We start from the raw sequence: 22,070 nt of genomic DNA, 5'->3' as shown, positions 1-22,070 counted from the left end.
CAGGAATGACCCTCCAGAATGCAGCTTTAGGAATACACGTCTCTCAGGGACAGGAAAACTGGGAGTCCCTCCAATTCCACACCCTTTCATTGATTTCCTACTGCAAGCTGCTACTCAGTGCCCAGGGGTGAGGCCCTGGGTGGCAGGTCTAGGGCCTGCCATCCTAAACTTGCAGTTCACCCGTCCATTCATCCACCTATCCATCCACCTACCCACTGTCCATCCATCCACCCACCATCCATCTATCCATCATCTATCCATCCATCTATCCATCATCCACCAATAAATCCATCCACCATCCATCCATCCATCCACCCATCCACCATCCACCCAATCATCCATCCATCATCCATCTGTAGATCCATCTATCCATCATCCATCCACCCACCTATCCATCCATCATCCATCCATCATCCATCCACCATCCATCCACCCATCCACCATCCACCTAATCATCCATCATCCATCTATAGATCCATCCATCCATCATCCATCCACCCACCTATCCATCCATCCACCCATCCACCATCCACCCAATAATCCATCCATCATCTATCTATAGATCCATCTATCCATCATCCATCCACCCACCATCCATTTATCCATCATCCATCCATCATCCATCCATTTATTCACCCACCATCCATCCATCCATCCTCCATCCACTCCATCATCCATTTATTCACCCACCATCCATCCATCCATCCATTCACCCACCATCCATCTATCCATCCATCCATCATCCACCATCCACTCCCTCATCCATTCTTCTACTCACCCTCCCCAACTCAATGTTGATTTATCAGAGATTTACCTGGCACTGCTGTAGGATCACAGCAGTGAGCAGGAGAAACAAAGACCCACCCACCTGAAGCTTAAAATCAGGGCCACCATGCCACTGAGCATCCCGTGTGCTGCACTAGGGCACTTAGCTGAGGGTGGATGGGGCTGGAACCCACTTGCCAAATATGTACCCCACAGTGGGCTGCATCGGCCTGGAAGAAAGTTATCTTCTTCCTGGTGTGAAGGGGCCAACCGTCGGGATAGGGCGCCATTTTAAATGTGCATAAGTCTTTGATCAGGTGGCAACAGCCCTAGTGTACCCTGGGTAATCTACGAGGGAGGTGGTTGTGTACCATCCCCCCCGCAGTCCCATCACCTCCCACTCCTGCCATATCAAGTGTCCTTGCAGCCACATGTTGCTTTTCCAGCACCTGAAATAACTTTCTCCCAAAGTGATTTCCCCCGAATGATTCTTTTAAGTGACACCCCCTCCAGGAAGCTCTCCTTAACCAATCCAGTGGCTCCGTGCTCCCACGGACACCCCCCCAATTATCCTCCATCATGGTGTGTATCACTCATTGCAGGCAATGAGAAGCCACCACTGGCTCAGGCTGGCCAGAGGTGATCCGCAGGCCTGTGTCCACTCCAATGGCTCGAGTCCTTCGGAGGATTCAGGGGGGATAAGAGAGGACACAGTTAAATTGGAATTTCATATAAGCAACAAATTCTTATTATATCGCAAATATTTATATTTATGCTAAAAATATGCTGTATTTGGGAAAAAATTATTTGTTTATTTGGAATTCAAATTTAAGCAGGGAACCTATGTTTTCTGGCAACCCTAGCTTCCTCTTGACTCCAGCCTCCAGGGACAGGTTTCCAGGATGGGAAGGCCCCAAACCCCTGTCACTGAGCCATGTCACTTTGCCCCACAATTATACACCCAGCTGAAAACTCGCCTTCATCCTGAGGCTGCCTGACTCTCTTCCTCCAGGCTGGAGAGATGCCTCCCCTGAGCCCCCACCACACACGTGCACGCGCGCACACAGCCCACACCCATTGGCTTCCCTCCATCCTAGCGGGGCTGTCATAGCTTCTAGTCGGTCACCCTCCCCCAGACACCTGCATGGGCCAGGTCCTGAGGAAGCCCCATCTCTGTGGGTTGATTAGTCATACCAGGGCAAAAAGTGAGTTCCGTAACGTGGCCTCAGCCCCGGATGGATGTTTTTGCTGCCTAATTATAAAAGCATTGCCGTGGCAATCACAAAACACAACTGGGTATTATAGAGACACGCTTTATACTCATAACTTGAAGAGCTTGTTTAAAAAACTGACTGTAAAACCACTTAATTGCGTGGTTTTAAAGCCAACCATGTGGAAATGATGTTCCCTCCATGTACGTTTTGGAGGTGATTTCTGGCAAAGCGAGCTCTGCGTGCTGCAGGCTTTGCCAGGCTGCCTGGGGCTGCCTTACGATGCTCCTCACCATCCCCGCGCCTCGCAAAGCCCCCGCAGGTAGACAGCTGGTCAACCCTCTTCACATGCCAGGTGAGGAGCCCAGGGCCCCAAAACGGGAACCTGTGGTGCCTGCCAGGCAGCTCGTAAGAGAGACGCCAGCACAAAATGATGAATATTTGGACTGAAAATCTTATTGTCTTCCCATCATGCCTACCTGCCATCCACACATCCATCCATCCATCCATCCTTCCATCCATCCATCCATCCATCCATCCATCCATCCATCCATCCAACTATCCACCATCCAAGTGCCTTCTATCTGTATTTTCATCTATCTGATGATTGCGAAATGTGGGGATTATGTGTGTGTGTGTGTTGGGGGCGTGGTGATCAGACAACATCAAAGGTGGTGAAATATGTTTTTTAAACATCAAAAGCCTTTTGACAAAATCTTATGCAGAAACAATCAACTAATCAAATCAAAGACAGGCTGCTCAGGCCGACGCCACCTGGAGGTCTGGGGCCTCCTTCCCCCCAGCTTGGCCTCAGATGAGTTAGGGGACCTCTGGGCCAGGTATTCACCTCGCTGAAAAGTGGGGATAAAAACAGAACAGGCTGTAGGGAGGAGCCCGTGAGCGGAGACACAGAAAACTCCCAGAGCAGCTTCTGCCCTGAGCGGACGCCCATCGGCTTGTTGTCACTGCTGGGGGTAGTGTCACCGGTTGTTGTTACTGCTGTGATTATTGCCCGGCTTGGTGAGCTCCGTACATTGTCCCACCTGCACCATCAGAGCAGTCCTGTGGGTTACTAATCAGTATAGTCAAGGGCGAGGTGGGATTTTAATGACATTCTGGTCTGAGATGCCCAGAAATACCCGCATCCCACCCGAGTGTAGCCCCTCGCCCGGCTTGGCTCCCAAGGTGGAGATGCCCGCAGAACAGCTGTTGAGGGAAGCCGTACTTTCTCTACTTTCTCGCCAGGCGCCAGGGCCCTCCTCCCCCCATTACCCACCCCCGCCTCATCCTGAGGTTTGGGTGGAAGGAAGAGACCACAGAGGGGAGCAAGGAGGGTGAAGAGTGCCACCCTCAAAGGGTGGGATCGGGCTCCTGGGGCCACAGAACTGAGTCAAGGTCACACGGCTGCATGGCAGGGCCAGAATTCAGCATAAATCTACTGGATTCCAAAGCCATTTCTTCTGTGCCTTGTAGGAGTGAGCGTGTTATAAAGAAAAACATCCATGGAGTCAGCGTGGTAGGGATCCCCCCGTCACAGGAGGTATTCAAGCAAAGGGACCCTATCTCAACGAGTCCAGCATCAGAAAGTATGCTTGTCCTCTTGGCACTGCTGCCAGCTCTGAGGCTTTGCAACCCGGCCTGCCTCTGATTCCTGGGTTTGTCACTGTGTCTAGAGTGACAGGAGGGGGCTGGGCCTGCCCCCACCCTCACCCCCCCATCTACCTTCTCTTTGGTCCGTGCCTATGGGGGTGGGTCCTGGGAGCTTTCATCCAGGCCGATGTCCCTCCTGCTCCGTCCTGCTTTGCACTGATGCTTGTCACCGGGAGCCAGCGTTCCAGTCACGTGGTCCCCATGTGATCACCAAGGGCCCTCGGGAAATCTCCTCCAGAGCTCTTTCCCCAAGAACTTTAATTAAATCATCACTCATTCGTGGTCGGAAGGATGAGAAGAAATTGACAAAACAGATTGCTCGTCTCTCCCATTATTGCGGTGTGTTTGTTCAACTCACCCACCGCTTGTGAGGCGTCTGTCCTGGGATAGGCCCTGGCCAGGCCGAGCCACACCGGCCACTCGGAGGAGAAGCCACTGGGTTAGCTGGTGCCTGACAGCACATGGGTAAGAGGATAGACAACGGGGATGGAAGATGGCAGCACCTCTGACAGTGTCCCTCCCGGGGGACACCAGTGCCCCACCGTTGACAGCCCTCACTATGTGTGAGCTCTCTGTGCCCTGCCCCCGTGCCCTCGTGCCCCCATGCCCACTCCCTGCGGCCCGCACTGCCCTGGCACTGTCCTCTCTGGCCTCCTCCTACCGCTCTGCCCACTCCTTCTCAGGCTTTTCTCCATGAAAGACTGTAAGTGCCACAAGGGACTGCCTTCCTCCCAGTGCCCCAGGCCGGAGCCGGGGGTGGGGGGAGGTGACATCCAGACGCCCAGTGGCCTCCAGTCCTGTGGCCCTCTCCTCCCCACCCCCACGCCTCCTCACCCCTTCCTGCGGGACAGGTCACTTGTCCTGTCTCACCCCCTCTGATCTTGCCACTGCCTTCTGGACCCCGCCCCCTCATTGTTAAGTGGCTGGGCCCTCCTCAGTTCTGAACGGCCGCTAAGTGCTTCTTGGGTCACTGCCTATGGCACCGCTAACTTGTGTCCCCATGAACCTGAGGCCGCCAAGGTGCCCTCACGCCGTCCCTGCACTGGCTGACACCAGTCTCATGAACGCTTGAGGAGAGTGAAGAATAGTGTGCACCCTCGCCCGCTCTGCGGTGTGCGAACAAGAGCTCGACCGCCGTGGTTTATCCTAGCTCCAACGGGTGGTGACTGCCCCTCTGGGACATGACACGGGGACACTAACAGTAACTGCCTCATCAGAGGGTTGAAAAGGTGCAGAAAGCACTCAGTACAGTGCCTGGCATATAGTAAGTGCTCAATAAATGCTACGTGTGATGGTTTTATTATCAGTGCTGTTGTCTACGGTACGATCTACGGTACGTCGCATCAGCGTGTCATTCATGCAAACCAGGGTTCACGTTGGCATCAGCTGCAAGACATGGCTTCCCCGGGAGGGGACTCTGTTCCCTCACCCAGATGAGGACGTTGCAATAATGGGCCTTCTGGCTCTGTCCGCACTTGATGCTACGACCACAGAATATCAACCGTCCTTACATGATGAAGATGGCGGTGACCGTTTGGTGCAGACACTGACACATCTCTGTTCAGCCTTCGGACACCCACCTCGAGGGAAAGCGATCGGCGTGGCTGCTGGTGGAAGTAAATGCAATGATTTAACCACCCTGACCAGCAGTGCCAATAATATCGTGGTTTCTAATTGCAATGTTTGAAGAGCCTTCGAAGATTCCACAGTTATTTCCGAAAGCTGTCATCTTTCCCCAGGAGGCGCCTGAGTCTGTTGAAAAGGCGTCACACAAAGGTCCTGGGAGACATTCCGTTGCTTCTGGTGTTCAATTAGGGGGAAGATAAATGAGCAAATTGTTCACAGATCTAATCGTGCACAGTTAACAGAGCAGTCCCGATAAAAGACGCTCTTCCAAAACAGTCACTCCAGAAAATTCGCCGCCTGCCTTACTTCGCCCAAGAAAGCAGGCTCTTAGCTTTGTCTGCAAAATGTCTGCAGACAACCCAGCAAAACACAGTGAACCCGTATGCACTCCAGGGCCCGGCGTAAGCCCCTTCCGAGAGTGGGGGTAGTCTTTGGAGAGGGGCAGGGGCTGGCCGAGGCCTCTTGTTTCACAAATGCTGCAGACGAGATTACTGATAAATCCAAGCTAGAAAATATTGGCAGCGAGTTATTTTTATATGTCCTGAAATATGTCCGCCTCATCTAGGTGCTATCGATCAGACGGACCTCCCACGTCAGCCTTTGGCCGAAGAAAAGGGTCTGCCTCTCCATTAAATTCACACATGTTCTGGGAGACATTTCTTGCATTTCACTGATTGTCAGGCCAGTAATTAAAACGGAACCAGCCCTTCCCTGACAATCAATTTAGTAATTGTGTTCGAGTGGGTGTTTCACTAAACCATGTTGGCTGCTTGTCAGTTCCAGGCCCACACAGAGGCAGGAAGAGGCTCCCTGCGTCAGATAGCCAGGTCTCTGCAGGCAGTGAGGCCTTCAGCTGGTCCTTTCACCCCCCGCCCCCAAGCTTCTCTTTTTGAGTATGAAATAGACAGAAACATCTCCCACCTCGTTGTGAAAATACGATGAGAACTCATGTGTGCCAGTGCCTAGTGCAGGGCCAGGCACACAGTAGGTGTTTGGTAGAATTATTTCCCTCTCGTTGCCCCATCCCTCCTTGGGAGGTCTAGTCTACGCAGAGACCGACTGGGAAATACAAGCACTGGGGCTGGGCCGTGCGGGGTGATTACAGCAGGCGACTCAGGTGCACACGGGGTTCTAAGAGCGGGGCCCTCCCCTCCCCCGAACGCTTACATTCACACCCCAAAGCAACCTCCGCGAGCTGATGATGGAGGGTGAATGGATGAATGGGGAAGGAGAGCGGGAGAGAGGGAAGGAAGGCTGGTTGGATGATGGATGGAGAGAGCGAAGGAAATACAGCTGAATTAAAAATGTTAATAACAGTTCGTAGATTATCTAAAGAAAACCTTCGTTTAAGAAATGTTCGTACTATCTTGTCTTCTCAATAGAGACTGAATTATGCATTCTTAGGTCTTTGCTCACAAGCAAATTCCTCTTTTCATAAAAGTGTATGATTCCTTGTTTTTGCTGATTACACACTTAACATATTTTCATTTTAAAAGTCTCGATTTATAAAAATGTGTATTTATTCCACAAACATGTATTGAGTACCTGTCCCATGCTAGGCAATGCATTATAGACTAAGGATGGAACCAGAAACACACTCTGAAGAAAGGAAAACTTAACTATCTGAAGTCTCGTTGTGCAGAAACAGTGTTTTTAACCTTCTGGACTGTTTCGTTCATTCTTTTCCTATATATTCACACGTGTGTCTGTATCTCTCTTTATATAGACACACGTGTGGGATTTGTGTGTCTGTGTGCACACACACACATGCACACACGCACACGTGCACACACATGTACGCACATGCGTGCACACACGTGCACACACGCACACCGTCCTCCAGTCACCTGGTTTATTTTCTCACAGCCCTTCTCACCCTCTGAGATGAGTTCCTTCCTGCCTGTGTCTCTCTCCCTGCCTCTTCCACTCAGAGGTAGGTTTTGTCCTGTCCTGCTCACCGTCGTGTCCCCAACATTTAACAGTCCTGGCACTCACTGAGCATGTGCCGGCTTCCTCGGTGAATGAGGCCTGCGTCCCCATCCTGTCCTCGTCCTTGGTGCTGCCTGGGGGCCACGGTTCTTCTGGCCTTTCTCTCTCACGGTCTTTGCGAGTTCCCTCAGCTAAGAGGAGCACACTGGGGAGCACCCCACTGAGAGTGGCGAGCTATTAATATCCCTGCTCCCACGTGGATGGGCAACACCACCCACCAGCCTGGTGTCGGGCTCAGCCCGAAATACACTCCTAGGGGGGCTGAGTTAGCACGCCCATGCGCTAGAAGGGGGCCTTGCCCAACTGTTTCAGTATATTTTGCAAGTCTCTTTTAGCAGCCATGTTTTGAATGTATGTCAGGAGGTCTCTCCGTCTTAGCCCCGCCCAGTTTATAGTTTGCCAAGAGAGTTTGTTAAATATTTTCGTTGGAAAACAGAGCGCTCTCACACTCCTGGGGTGCTTCCGTTGGTTGGCAGCCACTGGAGGGGTGTCAGCCAAGCTCCTGGTCTTGAGAGGTAAGAGCTGATAAGTCTCAAGACCTTTGGCAGAAGTGAGCCAGAAAACTGACCGGGAGACAGATGCTGAGCTAAGGTGTGCCATCATCAGTTGGCTGGAGAGGAAGGGAACGTGGACGAGCTCGTGGTGTTTGTAAAATAGTTCTAGATGCATCTGTTGTTCAGGGCTTGGTAAAACTAGGGAAGAGCTTAAGCCCGGACTTGGAGGCTGACACAGTGGACAGGGGCCTGGCGGTGAAGGTCCTCCTAAGATCAGGACGTCGGCAGACGGGAACCTCGGAAGCTGCTGCCACTGGCGTCAGCTGCCCGCCCCGGCTAAGTGGGTGGTCCGTGCAGGATGCTGGAGCCCCCGGCAGAGCCCTGCACCTGCCTGCAGAAGGCTCAGGGTACCTGAGACATCTCCTCTTGTCTCCAGCAGCTCTAACCTCTAATGTGAAGGACACTTGTCACCAGAGTCTACGGATGGTGGGAAATGTGGTGCCCAGGCTTCCAGCTCCTGGCTTCGAGGGGCGCTTAGAAGGGCTGCAAATGGTGTGATAGCTGCACGCAGCCCCTGACACACATGGAGCACCTTCCTCCCTTACCTGTTAGACGTTTGCCAGAAATGAGGCTTCCACATGTTCCACCGAGTGTTCGAGGAACACTGACTGAGCACCTACTGTGTGCCAGGTGAGGGTTGAGATGTGGCATGAACAAGACACAGTGTTGCCTGACAGCATGGTCGGGGGAATCCAGATGCTAAGAGGATGGACATAGCGTGTGGAAGGAGGGCCGTGGGGAGTCGTGTTTCGTGGGGACAGTTTCCGTTTGGGATGATGGAAAGTTCTGGAAATGGCTGGTGGGGATGATCGCACAGCAGTGTGAATGTACTTGATGTCACTGAATTTTATTCTCAAAAGGTTAAAAAGGTAGATTTCATGTTATGTGTATTTTGCCACAACAACAACAAAATAACATAAATGGACATTTTCAGAGCATGTTAATAATTGCTTTACGACAATAAAAAGTCACTTGGTGTCGGCCTGTTTGGGTCATGTGCTCAGGAAGGGCCGCTCTGAGAGCTGGTCTCTGAGCCGAGAGCTGCAGGTTGATAAGGGGCCAGTCACACAGTGTCTGGGAAAGGACAGAGCCAGGACAGCAGCAAGGACAGCCTGAGCCTGGGCGGCAGGAGTGGAGTGAGTGAGCAGGACAGTGGGTGTGAAATGAGAGGCTGAGGGACAGAAGTCCAGGTCCCAGAGGCCTGAGGGCAGAGAGGAGGCAGGAGCAGCTGTCCAGATGTTGGCAGGCCCCAGGCGGGTGGAGGAAAGTGGGCGGGGGACGCTGGCCTGTCACCTCTCCAGCTGCCCCTCCTTGCTCTGCTCGTAGACTTCTCTGTGTGGGGTCCCTCTGGTCTCCATCCCAGGCCAGCTCTTCTCAGTTCGCACAGCTGCTGCGTAGCTCATCCACTCCCAGGACCCCTGACCACATGTCTGTGCGTGTACGTTTCAGATACGCTCCCCCAGGTCAGCCTTCTCTGCTGAGCTCTCCACCCACCGGCCCTGCCTGCCCTCAGGAACCTCAGCCCCAGCATAAGGCTTAGACTGAGCTCACCTTTGTCCCCCGAAGCCAGCTCTTCCTCCCCATCGGTAGTCCCACCACCCACCCACTTGCTCAAGCCAGAGACTCAGCGGTGTGCCCATGTTCTCTCTTTATTCCCCACCGTGTCCACGGAACTCAGTCCAGATTGCGTTCACATCTGCGCTCTCCTCTCCAGGCCCATGAGCTCTGCCCTAACGCAGGTCACCAGGTGACCTCACCTGGATAGCCGCTGCAGCTTCCTCTTCAGCCTCCCAGCCTCCCGTCTTTTCCCCTTCACTGTAGTCAGCGAGCAGAGAGCCGAGGGCATCCGGGCAAAGTGGGAGACAGTCCAAAGCAGCCCGGGCGGCTGGAACTCGGGCCAGGTGCTGGCAAGGTCACAGGATGAGGTCATGGGAGACTGGTGCAGGCCAGACCCAGGCGCTTGGGCAGGACCAAGCCTGGAAGGTTCCAAGCAGGGGCATGAGACGGCAGGCTGGCACTGACGTACATTCAGCCTCTGCATGACGGCTCCAAGAATAGACCTTTCTGGTTTAGGGAAACACAAGAATAACGATGAGACCTTTATATTTGTACAACAGTTTCAGTTGTTGTGCCTAATTTGGAAGCACAGCACAGAAGAGCCCGTTGTCTTCACTTTGCAGAGCCTGACTCGCCCAAGGTCACAGAACTTGAGATGGCAAAGCCGCAGCTCAGGCACATTCTGTCCTGTGACCCCCTGTGCTCAGCTTAGCCAGAGACAAACATCACTATGTACAGCGATCGTCGCCTACGGCTCCGGGCTGCTTGTGCAATGGCCCCGGCAAGATGCATTCATCTCCCAGAGCGGCGCTCGGAGGGAGGCTTATTTTTGTTCCCGTGACTCACCAGGCCTGTCACAGACGCTGCACAGATTCTAATTGGAGACCTGGGGGTGGGTGCTGCTGTGTTTGTCGCCACTGTCTGCCTCTCCTGACAGCAAAGGGAAGTTTTCCGTGTCCCCAGCTGGGCACATCTGTGTGGCCAGGAATAGACAGGGCGATTGGGTTTACACAGGAAGGGAAGATGACAGCAGGCCCGGGGCTGGGGTGGGACCCCTTCAGGGGCTATATTTGGTAAAGGGCAGACTACAGAAGTGCTTTCCTTCATAAAGAGTTCTAAATGGAGACCAGGCATCCGTCCACCACTGGCCAGAGTTCTCGCAGAGAGGACAAACCGTTTCTTGATGCTGTTTGGTTTCCTTTTTTAACGAAGAGGTATGAGAGCTATGATTCAAGGGCTTTGCTGGCAGCCAACTGGGACGTTGGCACCACCTTTCGGAGGAGATGGTTTGAAGCTCTGGCCCGGGGAAGGTAATTGGACAGCCCAGCAGGGCAGAGTGGAGCCCCATGTGGTTCCTGCAGGTAACACAAATGTGGCAGCAGGGCACTGTGACACGAAGTGGCAAGAGCCGCCATAGAGCCAGTGTGCAATAGGGGTGGGGGCAGAGAGAGAACGTGTGGAGGGCCCCTCCGGGGCAGGGCGGGCAGGGGCACTCAAACCCTGTCCTGCACTGGGCTGGCTTTCCTGGGTGTGCAGTGCCCAGCTCGGGGCCTCACCACCCACTTCTGCCATCCCGTGTCAAGGTGCATTGCCGTCTTGCAGGAGGAACAGATCTCATCTACAGACCAGCCAAGTGGCCACGCTTGCTTTGGAGTCAGTGGAGCACATCCAATAACTGTGTCAGTAATATGATCTGCCAGAAAAATAAATCCAGAAGCCCAAGCACGTGACTGTCTTGGGAAGGAGGGTCCCAGCCTGCCACTCCTAGCTCAGAGTGAATGTTCTGCTCATGCTGAGCTCTGCCATTGTCCGCTGCCCCTCTTTAACCTTTCAGGCCTGGCCCAGGCGACACCCCCATGAAAACCCCCAGCCCGAGGCCAGGCCAGGTGAGGCAAGTGAGACTCTGGGCTGCACAGTGAGGGGGGCATTCACGCCCCAGTGCGAGGGGCATAAGCTGCCCGTCCCTCTCAGCACTGCCTCTGAGAGGCCGCAAGGCCGCAACCCAACCCTTGGGGGGCTTGGTCAGTGCTCACTGAACTCAGCTGAACAACTGACCTTCTTTTACAAAAGCCAACATGCCACAGGAATAAACCCAGCTCAGAGACGTGCCTTAACTTGCCCAAGGTTGCACAGCTTGGGGGGAGGAGCTAAGGACGAGCCGAGCTCTGCGTGTCCCCAAAGCCTGCACTGCCCACTTGAGCTCATGCTGTTTGCCACATTTGGCAGCATTAAGTGCCCTGGATTCCTGGGGCTGCCATCGGTATTACCTCCGTGCTGCAGGCTATCCTCGGAGTGGCTGAGAGTGGGGGGCTGGGTGCCAGATCCCCGGATTCCAATCCAGGTTCTCCCACTTAACACAAGACACAACCTCCCCGGACCTCCCATCTTCAGCTGGCAAATAAAACAGGGCTGGTGAAAGTGCGTCCTCCTCGGGTGAAACCCCAAGGGCCTGGTACGGGACGTGCTCTCCTGGGCACTGGTTATTTCCGTTTGTCACTGGACGAAAGGAGGGGCCAGAGGCCAGGGTCGGCCAGCGTCACACAGCTAGTGGGCACACGAGTGAAAAGCAGCAGGAGCTGCAACCGAAGGCAGCCCTCCCAATGGAGAGATCTCAGGACTTACTAGCAGGGCCCTTGAGAAAATGCAGACTCTGACCCCGTGGGGCCGGGTGGGGCCACGGCGCTGCGTTTCTGATGGGCACAGTGATGCTGGGTGCAGAGCTTGCTGGTGAAAAAGCTTTGGAATGATGGGGGCTTCGTGGTGTACGCCCGGGGCGGGTGCAGAGGGGCCTGGGCTTGGCTCAGCTTTCTACTGTTGCCATCTTGAAATTCTTAAATGTTGTCACACACACACATGCACAGGGAACCCTACATTTACATTTTGTACTTGGCCCCGCAAACAAGGTAGCCCGTCTGGGGACTTACGCCTCAGGTGAATCTGTCAACTATTTCTCTTTAATGCATTGTCTCTGATTTCCAAACACCCGGCCTCGTGGGCCCCCAGCACCTACCGCAGGTACCACATGTTTCCCCCAGAATAGTAAGCAGCAAAAATACACCATTTAAAATAGTCTGGTTCCCAATTTGGAAGAACAATCTGCCAGCCTCCACTCAGTGCGGTGCTAATTGATTTGGGTTTTTTTGCTCCAGTATTCCTTTCCTTGTCAGCACTGCTTTCTTCCCCCATCTCTCCTGGCTCCCTTGTCTCACGCTGAGGCCAAAAATAGCCCCCGATCCAGGTAGCTGGGCCCCTGGCCACAGTCACTGCCGGGTTCTTTCTTCTCCTCTCTAGGTGCCACAATCGGTAGGGCTTTGGCCCCAACCGAAGGCTGTGATGGAGAGGCTCCTCTGTACCCAGAGCTCTTACTCTTCGTGGGAAGATCACTAAAACCCGTTTATTGGGAGACAGCACCTGCTCCGTACCAGGCCCTGTGCGCTGGGCTGGGGACATGGCAGTGACGAGTACATGAATCCTGCCAGGCTGCAAAGCCTCCCGGCCTGGAGGGAAAGACAGACTCACAAAGAGAACGTGAGGGAATTTGGGCTGGACCAAATGAATGACAAGCTGCTGTGGGAAAGAGCTGGGGAGGAATTAGAATAACTCTGTGGGAGGATATGTATCACGGAGGGCTTCCTGGAGGAGGTGACCTTTGGAATGGCATAAGGAGGTGTTTGACAAGCACATAACGAGGAGGAGGGCATTCCACCCACCACACGAACAGGCTAAACTCCAGCTGGGGGCCCTGCAAAGCAGGGATGCAAAAATAAGTGAAAAACATTCAGCTTTGTTGAAGTTGTTCAGAATTTGGGGCTCAGAAAGTTTGAAAGAAGCTATTTTAATTTCATCACACATGGATTTTGTGTCATTTTGAACTTTTAGAATGTGATTCTGAATTACCAATTGTGAGGTGGGAGGGATGTTGGTCCCACTGCACATTCCAGCCAGGGGGAACCATGCATGCAAGGTCTGTCAGATGGGAACGGTCTCCGCAAACTAGAGAAATACAGCAGGAGTTTGAGGTGGCTCATGACGGATCCTGAGGGATGGGAGAGGTGAGGCTGAAGCGGGTCGCCCGCCTGTGTGCTTTGGTCATGCTGTCCTCTGCCTGAAACATCCGCTCTGAGCCTGTGAGCCAAATTTCCATCCATTCTTCAAGGCTCATCTGGGTGTCCCCCCCTCCGGAAGCCCTCTTCTTGTCCTCAGGCTTGCCCTAAATCTGAATGCTATTTTCCCCACAAAGCCCTGTGTCTACCTAAATCCTGGCTTGACCTGTGGTTTTAGTAACTCTGGAAGAATGAATGAATGAATGAATGAATGGGCCTTCATGGATGGGTGATACGTGAGCAGTGAGAGGAATAAGTGAATGAGATTTTTTGTTTTAATGACTGCTGCTCTCTAGGCTACTTAAACAACTCTGGCAGTGCTTTCCTCCCACAGGACAAAAGCAGACAATTCCCTTAAGCGTCACAAGCCGAGATGGAGCTGTTCTTTCCCTCATTCATTCATTCATTCATTCATTCATTCATGCATGCATGCATGCACGTAGCCGTCAGGCATGGGTTAACTCACCACCCCACGTGGCCTGAGCCAGCTGCTAGAGGCACAAAGGAGGAGTTAAGTCACTGTCACTGTGCTCCGGGGCTGTCTGACTGGGGAGGTAAAGAAGTAAATAGTAATTGCCTTGTAAGAACACCCTGAAAAATGCATCATGAGAAAAGTGCTTTAATGAGGGAAATGTGGGCTTGCCTGGCTGAATGGCACTGCAGGTCGCTGCCCTGGGGTGGGGCGCGGAGCCTGGCCTCAGAGCACGGCATGGATGGTGAGTGAACCCTGCCATATTCAGCGAGCTGTGTCAGAAGCCTTGATGGCCTGTCACGTTTCCCTGATTATCCAGGAAAGCCAGGTACAGTGTTGACATTTAGAAGCAGCAGGGCAGGACAAGGGGGTTATGTCAGAGGAGACCCGGGCGCCCCAGAGAGCTCCCAACAGCCAGAGCTGGAGCAATGTGGGCAACAAAATAACACCATAGTATTGACTTACAACTCACAGTATAAAATACATATTCATGAGTTCATGGTGATATAAATAAATGATAGACTAAGTAAACAAACGGGGAGAAGAGATGAGGAGGGGAGCCGACCCCCCGTTCCTCAGGGCAGGGCTGTGCTCAGCGACTTCCTTCCAAAGGGACAACGTGGAAGGGGGAAGAGAGGGCCTGAACAGTAAGGAACGCCGAGCAGACAACCCGGCCAGCAAGGGTCACATGACCAGTGACGGGTCACGTGGACAGTATGTGTGGCCTGGATATGCTGCCATGAGGATGGCACTCCCGCTCTTGGTCCTCCTCCCAGAAACCCGGAACCCCGGTATCTCCAGGAGAAAAACATCAGACAGACGGAAATTGAGGGACCTTCCACACAATGCCAGACCAGGACTCCTCAAAACTGTCAAGGTCATGGGAAACAAGGAGTGAGAAACTGTCATCACAGCCCAGAGGGGCCTAAGAGACGTGACAACTAAACGTGGTGTCCTGGATGGGATGCGGGGACAGAAGATGACATTAGTGGGAAAACTGGTGAAATCGGAACAAGGTGTGGAGTTCCGATGACACCGGTGTGCCACAGCAGTGCCTTAGTTGTGCCAAGTGTATCACACTAACAGAAGATGCTAATAGTAGGAAACTGGGCGTGGGGTGGCTGCAAACTCTCTTTGCAACTTTTCTGTAAATTTAAAACTACTCCCAAATAAAAGTTTATTTAAAATAAAAAGAATAAATTCCTTCTAACCCCACCACTTAAAACCAACCACTAGTAACGCCCCCGTGTTTCCCTCCATTCTTTGTTTAAAATTGACGTATTGTTGACATGCAACATTGTATTAGTTTCAGGTGTTCGACATAATGATTCGATATGTGTATATACTGCAAAATGATCACCACAGTACGTCTCATTATAATAATATCTGTGACTTCCTGTAGTTACAAAAATTTTTTTCTTGTGATGAGATGTTTCAAGATCTACTCTCTTAGTAACTTTCAAATACACAACACAGGATGATTAGTCACCACGCTGGTCATTACATCCCTGGACTTCTGTGTTTTATAACCGGAAGCTTGTACCTTTTGACCCCCGTCACCCATTTCACCCTCCCTCAGCCCCAGCTTGGCAACCACCAGTTTGTTCTCTGTATCTATGAGTTTGGCTTTCCTTCTTTCTTTTTGTAGGATTCCACATATAAGTGAGATCATATGGTATTTGTCTTTCTGTGTCTGACTTACTCATTAGAGTAATGCCCTCAAGGTCCATCCATGTTGTTACAAATGGCAAAATTTTATCCTTTTTTTTATGGCTGCATAATAATCCTTTCATTCTTATTTCTGTGCATTTTCCACTGGCAAATTATACTTACTTTTATACACTTACCATTGACAAAATTATAATATACTTCCTCATAATTGTGTCGATGTGAAAGGTGCAGAAATTATACTTGCTTATAATTTTGTACCCTGCTTTTTCCATGAGCATATATGCTCCCTTGTAGTTAATCATTCTCTGTAAACATTATCATGGGATCCTGGGCTCCGCTAACCATTCCTCAGCCCCTCCTCCCAATGTTCCTATGTGTAAACCACACCTCAAGGCACATCTGCAGGGATATTCTTGCCACCCTCCAGGGGCAAAGTCACCCAGGAACCAGGCTCTGTGAATGCCACATCCATCTCCGTCAGAGCCTTGGTTTGCTAGGGAAAGAAGGGGTTTATGCTCAAGGAGACTAATTAATGTACCTGGGGAGCTCATTAAGGTTTTCCTGGAAAGAAAGAAGGTAGCGGGTTACCATTTGTTCACGTAAAGGCAGGAGTTTTGTGCAGCTTATCAATTTATGCTCAGTGTGCTGAATTGTCTTCTAGAGGAATTGCCATCACAGTGGGGTGTCCACACATGCAGAAGGCGTCTCACTGGCTCACACCCTCCCTTAGGAAAGCCGTGCCCAGTTCTCACCCCCCCAGGCTAGTCCCACCCCCGCCCCACTCGCTGGCACCAGGCCCAGCTGGAACACCCTGTCCCGCGTGGACTCACCCTGGAGGGGTGGCCCAGCACAGGGCCCAGGAGTCCTGCTCAGACCCAGACTTTGGCGCCGTTCTGCCTGGCTTGTGACCTCAGTAGTTTGCGTCCCCTCCTGTGCCTCAGTTCCCCCCCCCCCCCCCCGCCAAGCTGAGGACTCACAGCCTAATAAGAATGGCCTCCCAGAGGTCTAATGACAGCCTGGGCACGCTCCTACTAGGCTTTCACTGTGGGCTCGCTCGGTTCCTGGCGCCAGGCTCTTTCCACCGCTTTGCAGACAGGAAACTGAGGCACAGATGGTAAGTCAGCTCACCTGAGGCGGCACAGACTTCGAGCTGGACCTCAGTTGTCTGGAATCCCAGTGTGCGCCTCTCACGTGCCCGGCTTTGTGTTTCAGATCATCCTCGTGAGCTCGTCGCTGGGCGACCGGGATGACAGCCTGTTCCTCAGCACGGACGAGGGCACCACCTTCCAGAAGCAACTCATCCCCTTTTCTGTGGAGACACTGATTTTCCACCCCAGGGAGGAGGACAAGGTCCTGGCTTACAGCAAGGAGAGCAAGGTGAGCGGGCGGGGGGCAGGCGCCAGGTGGGGGTGCGGGTGCCAAATGGGGGCAGGTGCCAGCTGAGGCGATGGGCGCCAGGCGGGGGGGGGGGGTGTGCGGGTGCCAAATGGGGGGGCGGGCGCCAGCTGAGGGGATGGGCGCTGGGCGGGGGGAAGCGGGCGCAGAGCATGGCTCCACCGCTCCTCGGGTGATGTTTTCCATCGTGGGGGACCCGGAAGCCCTGGGCTGGCCGAGAGGAGCCCCGGGGCTGGAGGTGCCGGACCCCACCATGTCCTCTGCCTGAGGCCCGTGTGGCCGGGTGTCAGCTGTCAGGAGCACCTGCTGTATGACAGCTGAGTGGACAGGAGGTGAAAGGGGCACTTAAGGCATGTGAGGCGAGATCTATACATAGCAGATAATTATTAGGATTTTTCCACTCTGCTTCCCCTCTGCTTGTCAGCCACCGAGGCCTTCTTCCACTTCTGGAACATTCCACACACCCTCCCATGCCAGCTCATGGGCCTTTCCCTCAGCCTGGAACCATCTTCCACCAAGAACAGTGAATTGGCCTTCAGGTCCCAAGTCAGCATCCCCTCCTGTGGGGCTGTGTGTACCAGCCCCAGGAGCCCAGGGGCACCCTCATGGGCGACCCAGGAGACCCTAGTGGTGTAGGGCTCTTTCCAGGGCCAGCGTGGGGTGTGAGAGTGTCCCCACCCCCGGTCCTGAGGGCTGAGGAGGCGCCTTGGGGGTGGGAAGGAGAAGTGCAGGCCTTCCTGCGGCCACTGTACCCCAGGGCCACAGACTCCACAGCTTCCACCCGTAGAAGTTAATTCTCTCAAGTTCTGAAGGCCAGAAGCCCAAAGCCCGTTTCCCTGGGCCACAGTCCAGGTGTTCAGGGCGGCGCTTCCTCTGGAGCCTGGAGAAGCCTCCCTCTTGCGTCCTCTGGTTTGCGAAGGAATCACTCTGCTCTCAACGGCAGCGTTGTCACCTCTCTCTGCTCGTCTTCACATGGTGGTGCACGTGCACATACGTGTGTGTGACTGTGTGTGCGTGCACATACGTGTGTAACTGTATGTGCACGTGCACATACGTGTGTGTGACTGTGTGCGTGTGTGCACATACATGTGTGTGCATGTGCTTGTGACTGTGTGCGTGTGTGCACATATGTGTGTGTGACTGTGTGTGTGCACATACGTGTGTGTGACTGTGCGTGTGTGTGCAGTGCATGCACGTGTGACTTGTGTGCACATATGTGTATTGTGTGACTGTGCACATACATGTGTGTACGTGTGACTGTGTGCACATGTGTGTGTGTGTGTGTGTGTGTAGCGGGTGATGTCCGTCTGGCCCACCTGGATAATCCAGGACAACCTTACCATCTAAAGATCTTCACTGAATCACATCTGCAAAGTCCTTTGCCCTGTCAGGTCCCATTCACAGGTCCCAGGGTCTAGGACGTGGCTTTTTTAGGGCCGTTTTCAGCCTGCCATCAAGCCCAGTGAGAGGCATGGCCCCTCGATAGGCATCCGGAGGCGGCCGGCCCTGGACCTAGCAGCTCAGGGCCTCCCAGACGGCAGCCGGGCCGTAGGTGAGCAGGACTCATCCCCCCAGCCTCTCTCCCCTGCCCTCCAGTCTTCTCCCAGTGCCTCCCATGGGCCAAATCCCAGCAGAAGCCAGAGGGGAGGAGCCTGTGGATGCCGTCTACACAGCTGGCCTCCAGGGCAGAGAAGCGGCAGGGCCTGGACCTGGACGCAGATGGAAGCTGTCCATTTCAGGAGGCTTTCTCTGCACCCCCAGGCCTGCTGGGGCCCCACTGCTCCACACGCTTCCAGATTCCAGCACCTCTTTCCCGGACTGATCACAATGTGTAATTACATATTTGTGCTATTATTTGTTGGTGGCCTGCACCCTAAACACACACTTCACGTAAGCGCCTTCAGGGCAGAGGCGACGTCTGGTTGTTTTCACCATTTTATCTCAAGTTCCTGACTGAAAATATTTGTTGGATGGATGGATGGATGGGTGGTATAAATGGATGGATGGCAGTTGGGTGAATGAATGAAGAAGTGAATGATGAATTTCTGTCAGTAGTGATCACGCAGGTCAGGGCCCTCCGAATGGAGACCCCTGGGTGGCTGAGCCATGGCTTGCGACAGAACCTGGGCTCCTCGCCAAGGTCTGGTCTTCTGACGGGCATCCCCGAATTCCTCTGGCCTCAGAGGCTGCCTCTCTGCTCCCGGCACCTTCCGTTGGGACAGCGCGTGCTTCTGGGTATTAATAGCGCTACTTAGCCTTCCATGTAATTAGACCAAAGCACAATCACAGAGACTTATTTTCCTGCAGAAATTGACTGCATTGCAATTGCTCCTTAATTTATGGTGCCCTGAAAAATTAATGGAGCTGAAATCTCAGTTCTTTTCCTTGGTTCTTTTCTGTGACTGTAGGAAAGAAAAAGGAGAGAAAAAAGACTTAGTTATGGTTGTAAAAGGAATGAGGAATTTGAGGAAATTAGTAACAATGACAACAGGGCTGTGGTTTTTTCAGGGCTCCCTAACCCCCAAGAGGCAGGACGGCTTTGGAGCAATGCTGCCTTAGGCTCTGGCAGACCTGCTGTACCAGGCAGGTCTCTGCTCCCGTGACACTGAGTGACACACAGGCCCTGCCTGTGGCACACAGTAACAAGCATTGTTTCTTGCTCCTGCTGGGTCTGGGGGTCGGCTGGGGGTCTGCCAGATTCTTCTGGGATTGACAAGACAGGGCTCCTGGCGACTGGGAGGGCTCAGGTCTCCGTATGTCTCTTATCCTGCAACCAGTGGTTACCAGGGACATGCTGCTCTTGTGGTGGAGGGCAGAGGCTCTGGGGGGCAGAGGACACCACACAAGCCCCTGTAGTGTGTCTGCTTTCACTGGGAATACATCACATCCCCTCACACCATTGGCCAGAGCAAGTCACATGCCAAACCCAGAGTCAGCAGGGGTGGGCATGAATATTCTACTCAGAGGACTTGCAGATTTATACAAAATCAAATGCCCTGTTTTCCTCCCAGATTCCTGCCCCTTCCTCGAGCAAACGGAGTATCCACCCACCTTCAGATTGCCCTGTCTCCTACGTTTAGTTCCCTCCTTTACTGTGGACAGTGAGAGCCTAAATGCAGTGGTTTCTCTCTCAAGGCTCAGCAAACCCCATTAGGCTCCTGGAATCAAAAGGAAGTGGGAGTCAGGCAGTCGCTCCCCACGGGACTGGGTGCTCTCTAACGTCTTGGGGGTGTGCAGGAGGGGGCTTCAGGCCGGACTTGCAAGGAGCCTCCCAGAAGCCCGTGGGGCTCTCCCACCTGGGGATCTTCTTCCTCTGCCTGTCAGGAAGGTGAGGAACCACTTACCAAGGTCAAGAGCACTCGGCTGTGCTGAGACCTGGGCCTCTGAACGTGCCACTGTTACATTGCCACACTGCCTGGCAACGTCTGCAAACTAGGCGTTGGACACGAGTGCAGAGTCCAGCTGCTGCCTCCTCCATCACCGTCCCTCCACCTTCCCAAGCTGGAGGTTGGATGCCAGAGCACGTCCCCCGTGCTGGCCAGCAAAAATGGCCAGAGGCACCAGGAACGCATCTCGATGTCACTTCCACCCTCCAGACCTCGCACGAGTGCATCCATCTGACCCAGAGCTCTAGTTGCAAGAGGAGTCTAAGCAAGGCTGGGTCTCAGCTTTGCAGCCTCTGCAGTACGAGGACCCTATGGTGAGGGAGGGAGGGCTTCTGCGTCCCAACCACTGCACCCGACGTGCACTGAACGCCAGGGCTGGATCGCAGTGCATCTGATAATCGTAGGAACCCCTGGCATGCGCTCCTGTGAATCCACATTCCCCTGACATCACGCTCGGCCTTTACCTTGGTTTCTCCTGCTCTGACTCCTGATTGCTCATGTGTGTGCCCTGGTACAGAGCCTCCCCTCCTTTCTTAGATAAGCAATCGACAGGCAATCAGCCCTTCTACAGGACGTCACTGTGCAGGTTTCAGCTGCAGTAACGGATGTCCCTGGTGTGTTTATTCTTATTTATTTGCCGGTGCTTGTCTTTTATTATGCAGAAACGTCGTGTTTCTGCAGCAATTGATGACGCATTATAAAATTACCTCCCAGGAGAACAAATTGGGGCGGCTTCGTAAAGTTCCAGGGCAGGCGTCATAAATGCAGGTGCCTCGCCGTGCTGGCCGTGATAATGCCACCATTAATGCGGAGGTTTTATTACCCGGCTCCCAAAAGCTGATGGCTACAGACTCATTTTTTTATTCACTTATTGCCTGAGGATATGGGCCGTGCTCTCCTGATTTGCAGATGGGTAAATTGAGATACGAGGTGGAACTGGCCCTGGCCTGTCTGGGTCACTCAGACGACCCAGAGAAAAGACTAGAGGGGATGGGTCATCCTCCCTGGGGGGACTCCTCAGCCATCAGCACATTACGCCCGGGTCTACAAGATGGGACTTGCTGCTGTAAGCAAACACTGTGTGACCTTGAGCAACTTACTTAACCTTTCTGAGTTTCAATTCTTCCATCTGTAAAGGGGAGAAATTACCTATCTTATGGGTGTGTGTGTGTGTGTGTGTGTGTTAAATAAAGTAGCTTTTAATAAGCTCTTAGCTCAGTGCCTGGCTCCATGAAAGGCCACAGCTGCTACCAGGCTTTGCCATTGGGGCCCTAATGAAAATTCAGTACAACCAGTTGCTCAATTCACAGATAATTATTGAGCATCTACTGCATACATACCAGGCACGAATGCACCTGCTCAGTAAGATAGATGAGTTCCAGGCCCTCCCGGGAGCTTACGTTCTAAAGGATGAAAACTTTCCAAAAAGCCCTTTTTAAATATGAAAGGTGATGATTTCTGACCATGTGCCCTAGAGCAGGTGTCAGCAGACAATGGCCCGCCACCTGCTTTCGTGAATAAAGTTTTATTGGCACGCAGCCACGCCCACTTGTTACGTGCTGTCTCTGGCAGCTTTCTGGCTCCGAAGGCAGAGCTGAGTGGCTGTCACAGAGACATTGTGGCCTGAAAAGCCGAAAGTATTGACTACCTGGTGCTTTGTAGAAAAGTTTGGCAGCCCCTGCCCTAGAGTC

The 22,070-nt window shown here is 53.1% G+C and overlaps 1 protein-coding gene across 2 annotated transcripts in view; it reads left to right on the top strand.

Moving 5' to 3' along the window:
• The window catches only part of SORCS2 (sortilin related VPS10 domain containing receptor 2), a 387,174-nt gene that overhangs the window by 308,393 nt on the left and 56,711 nt on the right, over window positions 1–22,070 (top strand). For both annotated transcript variants that reach the window (XM_074320821.1, XM_019748208.2), the window contains exon 4: window positions 16,811–16,975. In XM_074320821.1, the coding sequence (XP_074176922.1) occupies window positions 16,811–16,975 (165 nt within the window). The remainder of the gene's footprint in view (window positions 1–16,810; window positions 16,976–22,070) is intronic.

The sequence above is a fragment of the Rhinolophus sinicus genome, linkage group LG02, assembly GCF_036562045.2.
Source record: "Rhinolophus sinicus isolate RSC01 linkage group LG02, ASM3656204v1, whole genome shotgun sequence".
Taxonomy (NCBI): Eukaryota; Metazoa; Chordata; class Mammalia; order Chiroptera; family Rhinolophidae; genus Rhinolophus; species Rhinolophus sinicus.
Note: the sequence above shows the minus strand (reverse complement) of the source record. Positions and strands in the feature narration are given on the sequence as shown.